General features: G+C 44.3%; 1 protein-coding gene across 1 annotated transcript in view; it reads left to right on the top strand.

Annotated features, from left to right (window-relative positions):
- The first annotated feature begins 978 nt into the window (after window positions 1–978).
- Window positions 979–12,083, top strand: part of LOC147361955 (ATP-binding cassette sub-family C member 4-like) — a 215,456-nt gene continuing 204,351 nt past the window's right edge. The window contains exons 1-2 of the mRNA XM_086330262.1: window positions 979–1,804; window positions 11,846–11,956. Coding sequence (XP_086186388.1) covers window positions 1,731–1,804; window positions 11,846–11,956 — 185 coding nt within the window. The 5' untranslated portion in view covers window positions 979–1,730. The remainder of the gene's footprint in view (window positions 1,805–11,845; window positions 11,957–12,083) is intronic.

Genomic DNA, 12,083 nt, shown 5'->3' with positions numbered 1-12,083 from the left:
CTTGGAGAATGCTGTCCTTGAGCCTCATCTTTCTCATCTGTAAAATAGAGATAATACCTTCTTGAATAGGGCATTGTGGGAGGTAAAAGTGAATTAAGTTTGCCACAAATGCACATAACCTGTATTCTGTAACATATTGCCACTATTACTCCACTAGGCAGGCCCTGAGCTCATGATGAAAGAAATCATAAGGCAATCTCTCTGTCCCAAATTTCTCTTCAAAGAGGGCAGCAAAAAGCTCACAGAGGTCCCCCCACAATGTAACCTGTGAAATGCAAGACACCTCACATATTGTGGCAATCTCCAATGAATTCATGTTTCAAAATCATTTGAAGTCTTCTAATCTTTTGTTACATTTGTTTAAGTCTTATAGCTCTACAAACATAATCTGTGCTAAACCCTGTTGTTGGCCATCGTCAAATGTTTGGTGCCTGGTTTGTATTGGCCAAACCAGGCCCTTGTGCCCAATGTACACTGAGGTGATATGAACTGAAATGTTGGTGTTCTGAGCAGAGAAAGGTTTATTGCAAGGGCCAAGCAAGGAGTAAGGATGCTCATGCTCAGAAGGCTGGAACTCCCCAGTGGATTTCAGGGGAGGTTTTTTAAAGGCAGTCTAGGGGAGAGAGTGGAGAGTACTTGATTTAGCTCACGCACTATTCTCTGCTTGATGTTGAGGAGCACGGTAATGCAACAGGGGTTATCATCATAAATCCTTAGGTTCAAGTTTATCATGGTCATCATGCAGTTAACTTCTTCCACCTGGTGGACTTTTTAGCATCTGCAAAACAACTCGGGAATGTGCACCAAACATATTATCTGTAGCCTTCTGGGAGGAACTAAAGATTCTGTGACTGCAGTATGGCTAATCTATTGATAAAGTTTTTTATTTTATTTTATTTTTTTTTATTACTTGTTCACATTTTTCCAGTCATTAATTCTTTTTTTTTTTTTTTTTTCAGTCATTAATTCTTGAGCCAGCCTTTTGTGATTCAGATGAGGCCTGGGAGACTGAAGATTTTCTACAAACAAGAGACAGGCAGAGGGCATGGGGTTGGGGTAGGATCTATCCCAGGAAGGCCCCACTAGGTTCTGCTTCATTACAGTTGGAGAACTTCCCACAGGGCCCTTGTTTGGTTTTGATGAGGGCAGAGGGCCCAGAGAGGAGGCTTCTATCTCCTCCTGCTAGCTTTTCCAGGTTTCCTCTGCAGCCCATGGGGAGCCTCTGAGCAGCAGAGATGGGCAGGGCCTGAGCCTCTCACCTCCACCTTCTGGTTGAGTGCCTGGGCTCAGAGCAGGAACTTCCGCAGAGTTTGCAGCCAGGTGCGTTCCTGGGAGCTGGGCTGGTTGTGCCCCGCAGTCAGCCTGCTGCCTTTATCAAAGAGCTGATAACTTTGCCTCCTACCTGCGTGAGGCTTCTGGAAGCATCTACCTGGCTGTCTCTTGGTCCTGCAGTCCCACACGTGGCACACTGTCTCTATCCTATGCCTGTGGCAACACCTGCACAGAAAGGGTGCCTCAGAGGTGGAGCCTGGAGGCTGCTCAGTCTTGGGAGGCGGACCTGGTGCACAAAGGGCGCTCCACTCTCAGAAGCAGGTGTTCTCAGGCTCCGGCCCAGTGGACCTGTGAGGCGGCCAGTCTCCAGCATCCCCGCCGGCGCCTCCAGGAGCAGCAGGAGCCCCACCGCCGCCTGAGCAGGGAGACCCTGGTCTGTGTCCACCTTGGCCGGCAAGATGCTGCCTGTGTCCGCGGAGGTGAAGACCAGCCCGGTGCAGAAGGCGAACTTCTGCTCGCGCCTGTTTGTCTGGTGAGTGCCCTGTCTGAGCTGTGACATTCCACTGCGGGGCAAGCCTGACACTGTCGGCTTCTGTTGGGGACCAAGGGACAAGGCGAGGGAGCATGCCTGGGTGCCTGGGGCCGGTGGGGTTGGGACGTTGGGAGGGGTAGGGTTGGGAGGGGTACCAAGGAACCTGGTGTCAGGGGAACTGAGTCTCCCTGCCTTGCTGCTCTCCACCCAGCCAGCCCTGGAGCCTGAGAGCTGATGCAGCAGGAGCAGAAGGCAAGGAGGTTGCTCACGGGGAGTCACTGCCCAGCAGGAGAAGGGACTGGGCTCCCTACCTCCACCTTATTCAGTGGCCTCAGAACCATTCAGGAATTCACTGTCAGTTCTGAAATAAGCTGCAACTCCCCCCGCCCCCCCCCCCCTCAAGAAAGCAGCTTGTGAACAATTTTCTTTATCTATTTAGTGCCCTGCATCTTTGCCATCTTCCAATAATGTCCCCACCTTTTCCCAAGTTCCTTAGGTGAACATCTGAGTTCCAACTGCCCTGGGGCTCCCTCTTTCCCCCTGTCTATGACCATGTATTTCTTTCTGTCCCTCCTTCACTTCCTGTGTGGTCCTGTATGTCCTGGTACCTAGTTTTGGCCAATTTCATGCGTGTACAAAACACTATTGTTTTGTATGAAATGAATGGGGACGTTATTCTGGAACATGTGTTGCTTTTGCCTGGGGCACACGGCCAGGAGTAGAGTATGTATTTGACCACAGCCCCTGGCCCTATTGTGAATATCTCCACTTCTATCTTTGAGAACCAAACCCTGGGGATGGGGTCCCTGAAACCTGTGGCATCTTATCCAGATCTCTGTCCTTTAGAGAAGCAGTGCACAGTCTTGATGCAGGTGGTCCTGCCCAGGAGTCCTTTGGTCCTGAAACCACTGACAGGTCCATGAGCTGGGAGGAAACACAGAGATGAAAAGCACTGCAGAGAGTTAAAGCTCTTAATTGAAGTCTTCATCTAACAGCTGGGACTACAGATATGCAGGCCTGAACCTTTGGATTTTAATCCCACTTGGGTGATTATTAGGTCTTAAAGATAACCCATTTATCTTTTCCACAAATTCTGATACTTCTTTTATTGGACAGCCTAGGGGATCCCCAGGGGGATGGCAGCTCCTATGCTTGTTTTGATGGTGGTGTATTCATTGCATGTAGCTACATCCCTTGGCTATTTGATCACCCTTTAGGAAAGAAGGACCTAGAAGAAGGAATATGTGTGTGGTTACCATAAATAATAGCAAAGTAGACAAATGTCTCTTTAACGTCAAGTAAGGCAAGAAACTCTCAAAGCACATTCTGTTTGTTGACTTTGAAAATGTATGTGCATAGAAATGGAAGGTGAAGACTTCCAGTTTCATTGGCACCCATTTCCAGTTTTCCTGCTGGGGAGGAAGGAGCTATTACCTCTTATTTCATGCTTGAAGACTCTGAAGCATAGAGGTTGAGTAAGTTGCTTACCATCACACAGCTTGTAAGTGGTGGAGTGGGATCTCAAACCAGGAAGTCTGGTTCTGGGGTCTATGTTTCTTGTGTATGTAACTGTTGTGCTTGTCATGGAATTGGTTGCCTGGAACTGTGCCAGGGGCCTAGCCCAGGATGAGACCCCTTATCATGATGGGGAGGTTCTTTCTCCCTCAGATTCCCACAACCAATAAGTAAACTGATGGTGTGACTGGTAGAGCACAAGCTTTGCTCAGTGACCAAAGAATGGAAAAGCGGAGACTTAGTTTGCAAGTCAACCTCTCAGTCCAACTAGGTATATAGGAGGGTTGAAGTAAAAAGAAGGGAATCAGGTTAAGAGAGGGAGGAATATTCATGGCTTACCCAAAAATGCAGTGTGATTTGGACCTGAAATTAAGGTAGCACTCCTTTTTAGTCCTTGTATGAGCTCTTTGCTTTGTTGTCATAGCCATTGTCAACTTTAGTGGTCCTGGTTGGTGTGTAATTTATCATGCTTATATATTATACTGGATGCATAATGAGGCTCTGTGTCTACTAGATGTTCGAGCTTCTGCCATTTGGGTCCTACCTAGTTCTAATCAGTTCTTATTTTTTTCTTTCCTTTTGTGATTGAGCCTGAAACTCAGATAAGAGCAGTTGGTTTCCATTCGAGGGAGGGACAGGGATATATTTCTGGGTTATCAGCCTTTCCTTTTTACTGCTCCTTATTACTGAAGGACTCTGAAGGGGCAAAGGTTCATCTTCTGATCTTGCTACCGGCTAAGCATAGGCATTGTCACATACTGAGTTCAGTTCAGTTCAGTTGTTCAATGTGTCTGACTCTTTGCGATCCCATGTACTGCAGCACACCAGGTTTCCTTGTCCATTGTGAACTCCTGGAGCTTGCTCAAACTCATGTCCATTGAGATGGTGATGCTGTTCAAATATCTCATCCTCTGTCGTCCCCTTCTCCTCCCGCCTTAAATCTTTCCCAGCATCAGGGTCTTATCCAATGACTCAGTTCTTTGCATCAGGTGGCCAAAGAATTTGTCCTTCCAATGAAAATTCAGGAAAGATTTTGTTTAGGATTGACTGGATGGATCTCCTTGCACTCCACGAGTCTTCTCCAAAATACAGTTCAAAAGCATCAATTCTTCGGTGCTCAGTTTTCTTTATAGTCCAAACCTCACATCCATTCATGACTACTGGAAAAGCCACAGCTTTGACTATACAGATGTTTGTCAGCAGAGTAATGTCTCTGCTTTTTAATATGCTGTCTAGGATGGCCATAACTTTTCTTCCAAGGATCAAGCGTCTTTTAATTCATGGCTGCAGTCACCATCTGCAGTCATTTTGGAGCCTCCAAAATAAAGTCTGTCACTGTTTCCATGTTTCCCCATCTATTTGCCATGAAAAGGAGTATGTCAAGGCTGTATATTGTCACCCTGCTTATTTAACTTATATGCAGAGTACATCATGAGAAACGCTGGACTGGAAGAAACACAAGCTGGAATCAAGATTGCCAGGAGAAATATCAATAACCTCAGATATGCAGATGACGCCACCCTTATAGCAGAAAGTGAAGAGGAACTAAAAAGCCTCTTGATGAAAGTGAAAGTGGAGAGTGAAAAAGTTGGCTTAAAGCTCAACATTCAGAAAACGAAGATGATGGCATCCAGTCCCATCACTTCATGGGAAATAGATGGGGAAACAGTGGAAAGAGTGTCAGACTTTATTTTTTTGGGCTCCAGAATCACTGCAGATGGTGACTGCAGCCATGAAATTAAAAGACGCTTACTCCTTGGAAGGAAAGTTATGTCCAACCTAGATAGCATATTCAAAAGCAGAGACATCACTTTGCCAACAAAGGTCCGTCTAGTCAAGGCTATGCATAGTTTTTCCTGTGGTCATGTATGGATGTGAGAGTTGGACTGTGAAGAAGGCTGAGCACTGAAGAACTGATGTGTTTAAACTGTGGTGTTGGAGAAGACTCTTGAGAGTTCCTCGGCCTGCAAGGAGATCCAACCAGTCCATTCTGAAGGAGATCAGCCCTGGGATTTCTTTGGAAGGAATGATGCTAAAGCTGAAACTCCAGTACTTTGGCCACTTCATGTGAAGAGTTGACTCATTGGAAAAGACTCTGATGCTGGGAGGGATTGGGGGCAGGAGGAGAAGGGGACGACAGAGGATGAGATGGCTGGATGGCATCACTGACTCGATGGACGTGAGTCTGAGTGAACTCCGGGAGTTGGTGATGGACAGGGAGGCCTGGTGTGCTGCAATTCATGGGGTCGCAAAGAGTCGAACATGACTGAGCAACTGAACTGAACTGAACTGAACTGTTGGGACCAGATGCGTGATCTTCATCTTTTGAATGTTAAGTTTTATGCCAGCTTTTTTCACTCTCCTCTTTCACCATCATTGAGAGGCTCTTTAGCTCTTCTTTTCTTTCTGCCATCAGTTCAGTCAGTCAGTTCAGTTGCTCAGTCATGTCCAACTCTTTGCGACACCATGAACCGCAGCACACCAGGCTGCCCTGTCCATCACCAACTCCCGGAGTTTATCCCAAACTCATGTCCATTGAGTTGGTAATGCCATCTAACCATTTCATCCTCTGTCATCCCCTTCTCCTCCTGCCTTTAATCTTTACCAACATCAGGGTCTTTTCAGATAAGTCAGCTCTTTGTATCAGGTGACCAAAATATTGGAGTTTCAGCTTCAACATCAGTCCTTCCAATGAACACCCAGGACTGATTTCCTTTAGGATGGACCTGTTGGATCTTCTTACAGTCCAAGGGACTCTCAAGAGTCTTCTCCAACACCACAGTTCAAAAACACCAATTCTTCTGCACTCAGCTTTCTTTATAGTCCAACTACCACATCCATACATAACTACTGGAAAAACCATAGCCTTGACTAGATCAACCTTTGTTGACAAAGTAATGTCTCTGCTTTTTAATATGCTGCCTAGGTTGGTCATAACTTTGTGGCAGCAATTACGATCTGAAGTGATTTTGGAGCCAAAAAAAGTAAAGTCAGCCACTGTTTCCACTGTTTCCCCATCTATTTGTCATGAAGTGATGGGACCAGATGCCATGATCTTCGTTTTCTGAATGTTGAGCTTTAAGCCAACTCTTTCACTCTCCTCTTTCACTTTAATCAAGACACTTTTTAGTTCTTCTTCACCTTCTGCCACAAGGGTGGTGTCATCTGCATATCTGAGGTTATTGAAATTTCTCCTGGCAATCTTGATTCTGGTTTGTGCTTCATCCAGCCCAGGCTTTCTAATGATGTACTCTGCATATAAGTTAAATAAGCAGGATGACAACATACAGCCTTGACATACTCCTTTTCCTATTTGGAACCAGTCTGTTCCATGTCCAGTTCTAACTGTTGCTTCCTGAACTGCATACAGGTTTCTCAAGAGGCAGGTTAGGTGATCTGGTAGTCCCATCTCTTGAAGAATTTTCCACAATTTATTGTGATTCACACAGTCAAAGGCTTTGGCATAGTCAATAAAGCAGAAATAGATGTTTTTTTCTGGAATTCTAGAAACTTGCCATACTCCTCTCTCCAATCTCTTTTTCCGTGTCCAGTTTTAACTGTTGCTTCCTGACCTGCATACAGATTTCTCAGGAGGCAGGTCAAGTTGTCTGGTATTCCTGTCTCTTGAGGAATTTTTGCACAGTTTGCTGTGATCCACACAGTCAAAGACTTAGCAATAGTCAATAAATCAGAAGTAGATGTTTTTTGTAATTCTCTGGCTTTTTCTGTGATCCAACAGATGTTGGTAATTTGATTCTGGTTCCTCTGCCTTTTCTAAATCCAGCTTTAACATCTGGAAGTTCATGGTTCACGTACTATTAGATAATTTTGAGTATTACTTTGCTAGCGTGTGAGATGAATGCAATTGTGTGGTACTTTGAACATTCTCTGGAATTGCCTCTCTTTGGGATTGATGAAAACTGAACTTTTCCAGTCCTGTGGCCACTGCTCAGTTTTCCAAATTTGCTGGCATATTGAATGTAGCAATTTAAAAGCATCACCTTTTAGGATTTGAAATACCTCAGCTAGAATTCCATCAACTCCACTACCTTTGTTCGTAGTGATGCTTCCCAAGGGCTTACTTGCCTTCATGTTCCAGGATGTCTGGCTGTTGTCCAGTGATTATGCCACCATTGTTATTTGTGTCATGATGACCTTTTTTGTATAGTTCTTCTGTGTATTCTTGCCACCTCTTCTTAGTATCTTCTTCTTCTGTTACATTCATAACATTTCTGTCCTTTATTGTGTCCATCTTTGCATGAAATTTTCCCTTGGTTTCACTAATTTTCTTGAAGAGATCTCTAGTCTTTCCCATTCTAGTATTTTCCTCATTTCTTTGCCTTGATCACTAGGAAGGCTTTCGTATCTCTCCTTGCTATTCTTTGCAAGTCTGCATTCAGATGGGTATATCTTTGCTTTTCTCCTTTGCCTTTCTCTTATCTTCTTTTCTCAGCTATTTGTAAGCCCTCCTCAGACAACCATTTTGCCTTTTTGCATTTCTTTTTCTTGGGGATGGTCTTGATCACTGCCTCCTGTACAATGTCACTTATCTCTGTCCATAGACCTTCAGGCACTCTGCTATCAGATATAATCCCTTGAATCTATTGTCACTTCCACTCTATAATCATAAGGTATTTGATTTAGGTCATATCTGAATGGTCTAGTGGCTTTCCTTACTTTTTTCAATTTAAGACTGAATTTTTCACTAAGGAGTTCATGATCTGAACAGTTAGCTCCTGGTCTTGTTTTTGCTGACTGTATAGAGTGTCTCCATCTTCAGCTGCAAAGAATATAATCAATCTGATTTTGGTATTGACTATCTGATGATGTTCATGTGTAGTCTTTTCTTGTTTTGTTGGAAGAGGGTGTTTGCTATGACCAGTACATTCTCTTGGCAAAAATTTGTTTGCCTTTGCCCTGCTTCATTTTGTATTCCAAGGTCAAATTTGCCTGTTATTCCAGGTATCTCTTGACTTCCTACTTTTGCATTTCAGTCCCCATGATGAAAAGGATATCTTTTTTGGGGTGTTAGTTCTAGAAGGTCTTGTAGGTCTTCATAGAACCATTCAACTTGAGCTTCTTTGGCATTACTGGTTGGGGCATAGACTTGGATTACCATGATATTGAATAGTTGGCCTTGGAAATGAACAGAGAGCATTTTGTCATTTTTGAGATTGCACCCAAGTACTGCATTTTGGACTCTTTTGCTGACTATGATGGCTACTCCATTTCTTCTAAGGGATTCTTGCCCACAGTGGTAGATATAATGGTCATCTGAGTTAAATTCACCCATTTCACCCCATTTTAGTTCACTGATTCCTAAAATATCAATGTTGACTCTTGGCATCGCCTGTTTGACCACTTCCAATTTACCTTGATTCACGGACGTAACATTCCATGTTCCTATGCAATATTGTTCTTACAGCATCGAACTTTATTTTCATCACCAGTCACATCCACAACTGGGTGTTGTTTTTGCTTTGGGTTAGAGGAGCGGATTTCTCCTGATTCCACCAAAATGAATCTGATTGTCACCAGGCTAGAGTCCCAATTGCTCATAGCCTTGGGTAAAGACCATCTGCCACTTGGTTGTCTCAGTTCTCTAAGAGATAAAACTAATGAGACAACTGAAGAATCATGGGCCGAAGAGCCAGAAAAGGAGAATAAATGTAAGGGGTTCTAAGAATGGCCTTAGAAGCCCAGGGAAGCTGGGGAAGCTTCTTTTGTTCCTGTCACAAATTTGTTCAGCCAGGCCCTTTCTGTTTTGAGTATTTGGCCAAGTGACCTTCTCTCTATTAAAGAAGAATTTTTATTGGAGTATAGTTGATTTACAGTGTTGTGTTAGTTTTAGGAGTACAGCAAAGTAAATCAATAGACATATATCCACTATTTTTAAAAGGTTCTTTTCTTTAAAAAAAGATAAAAGCTATTACAGAGTATTAAGTAGAGTTCCCTCTGCTACACAGTAGGTTCTTATCAGTTATGTCTTTTATATATAGTTCCCTGGTGACTCAGACTGTAAAGAATCCGCCTGCAGTGCAGGAGACCTGGCTTAGATCCCTGGGTTGGGAAGATCCACTGAGGAGAGCATGGCAACCCACTCAGGTATTCTTGCCTGGAGAATTCCCATGGGCAGAGAAGCCTGGCGGGCTGCAGCTCATGGGGTTGCAAAGAGTTGGATACGTATATAGTAGTTTATGTATGTCAATCTGAGTCTCTCAATTTGTCCCTTCCTCCCTCCCTCGCTGGTAACCATAAGTTCATTTTCTACATCTGTAACTCTGTTTCTCTTTGGTAGATAAGTTCATTTATACTGCTTTTTAAGATTCCGTGTATAAGTGATACTGTATGATATTTGTCTTTGTCTGTAGGCAGTTTTCTCTGGCAATTGGGATGTGCTCTTTTCTATCTAACCACAAGTGTTAACATAAAAACAACAGGAAATGGTTGGGGGACAAATTCCCCCTTGATCAGCCAGCAGGTAGTCAAGAGCTTTGCAGTGGTCAAGTGTCATATGGGCCAGAGGGTCTAGTGAAGATTTTGTCATTCTAAGGTTAGAACTGGGTTCTCTACTTACCTAGGCCAGTCTCTGACTTTTTTAATTTCTTTTTTTTATACTTAGGGTATTATAAATTCTTTCTCATGCTAGGCTCACCAGGGATCCTACAAGAGTGACAACTGCTATTACCAGTCCAGCTCCCCTCCTGACTAGATGAATGGCCCCCTTTGATTCACAGGTTGTGCGAGTGTAATTAAAATCTGAATGTAACCTTGATCTGGGTGTGAACCACATATAGCCCAGTGTCCCCTGGTAGTTTTCTTGGAGACGGTTGATGGCCCAACATGGGTGGCCCTTGCTACAAGGTCCTCAAGGAACAAACATCCCTCAGGGGCACACACACGGTCTTTGAATTTTATTGAGTCTTGTTTAGGCTCATGGTGGTGCCCTTCCATCCAGGGTGCTTGCTCATGGCCAGGCCCCTCCATGTTTGGTATGATCCTATCCCCAGAGCCCTTAAGCATGGTAATTATCTAGAGTCGGCCATGCCTGTAGGTGGAGGGCTCATAGTAAATGGTTGGTTGGACCCCCAGAAAACAGGGATTTGACTAACACATATGTCCTTGCAGCGATGTGGTGGCACTGGGGGCAACCTTGGTGTCCCTGGGCAGAAACCTGGGCATGGTGGAATTAAACCATAGTTTGGTGATATTGTCAGCTAAAGTTCCCTGAAAGTCTGGTGAGCAATATTTATTCCCCAACTGAGGCTGATGGTGACAGATCCAACAATCAGTAAAATTCCAGCCCTTTTGGATGTTTGAATGTTACTTTTAAAAATAAATGAATTTTCCCGAGAGTGATGCCGAGGAGGACCATAAGAAGAATCAATCGCATTTTAGTTGGGAAGCTATTACTTATCTTGAGGTTGCCTTCAGAAGGTTGGGTTCAGAAAGAGGCTCACATGAGTGTTCTGGCTGAGGGGAGTCTGACAGGACTGTAAGTAGTTCCGGGTCCAGAGCCTGTTAGACTCAGGGTGTTGTGTCCATAAGATAACTCCCTGTAAAAACTTCTCTGTGTTGACAACTGATCTAAGGAGACCTTGAGACCTCAAGTTTGCAACTTCTTTGAATATTACTGGTGCTAAGACACTTCAGTCATGTCCGACTGTGACCCCATGGACTGGAGCCCACCATGCTCCCCTGTCCATGGGATTTTCTAGGTTTGAACACTGAAGTGGGTCGCCATTTCCTTCTCCAGGGAATCTTCCCAACCTGGGGATCGAACCAGCATCTCTTACATCTCCTGCTTTAGCAGACGGATTCTTTACCACTAGCGCATGTAGGGGAGAAGGCAATGGCAACCCACTCCAGTACCCTTACCTGGAAAAGCCCATGGATGGAGGGGCCTGGTGGGCTGCAGTCCATGAGGTCGCTAGGAGTCGGACATGACTGAGCGACTTCACTTTCACTTTTCACTTTCATGCATTGGAGAAGGAAATGGCAACCCACTCCGGTGTTCTTGCCTGGAGAATCCCAGGGATGGGGGAGCCTGGTGGGCTGCCTTCAATGGGGTCACACAGAGTCGGACACGACTGAAGTGACTTAGCAGCAGCAGCAGTGCATGTAGGTATCCTTCAATCTGATACATTTCAGAAGATTTAAGTCCTCAGCAATACAGGAACATATCTGCAGCCTTACCCACAATGGCCATTCGGCTCTATTCTGCATGCCTGACCCACTGTTACTTTATTTGATTTCTAAACATTTTTTTTTTCTTAATAATTAAAGCAGATGTACAATGTATGTTCAGTAGGCCACAAAAAGGCTGCTTTAATTATGTAATATATAAACCAGCATGACTTTCCTATACCTAGAATGTATGTGTGTTTGTAAGCATATATCTAATTTTCCCCATATCTTTATATATTTTAAATGTAGACTTTTTTTTTAGCAATGTCCATGAATGTAGGTTTCTAATTAGAGATGTGTAATTTGGATATATGTCACTCTCCTTTTAATTTTTAACAGGTGGCTAAACCCCTTGTTTAAAATTGGTCACAAACGGAAATTAGAACCAGATGACATGTACTCGGTGCTTCCAGAAGATCGCTCCCAGCACCTCGGAGAAGAGCTGCAAGGGTGAGCACAGACATCAGGGAGAAGGGGAGAAAGAGTGAGAATTTCCATGTGGGGCTAAAGGTTTGAGGGAGGCTTTGCCTTCCTCTGGGTTCTTCTGAGACTCCTCTCCTGACACTGCACACTCAGC

Source organism: Bos grunniens, chromosome 12 (assembly GCF_055505025.1).
Source record: "Bos grunniens cultivar Pamir isolate PY7600 chromosome 12, Bosgru_T2T1.0, whole genome shotgun sequence".
Lineage (NCBI taxonomy): Eukaryota > Metazoa > Chordata > Mammalia > Artiodactyla > Bovidae > Bos > Bos grunniens.
This window is presented reverse-complemented; position numbering and strand designations above follow the sequence as displayed.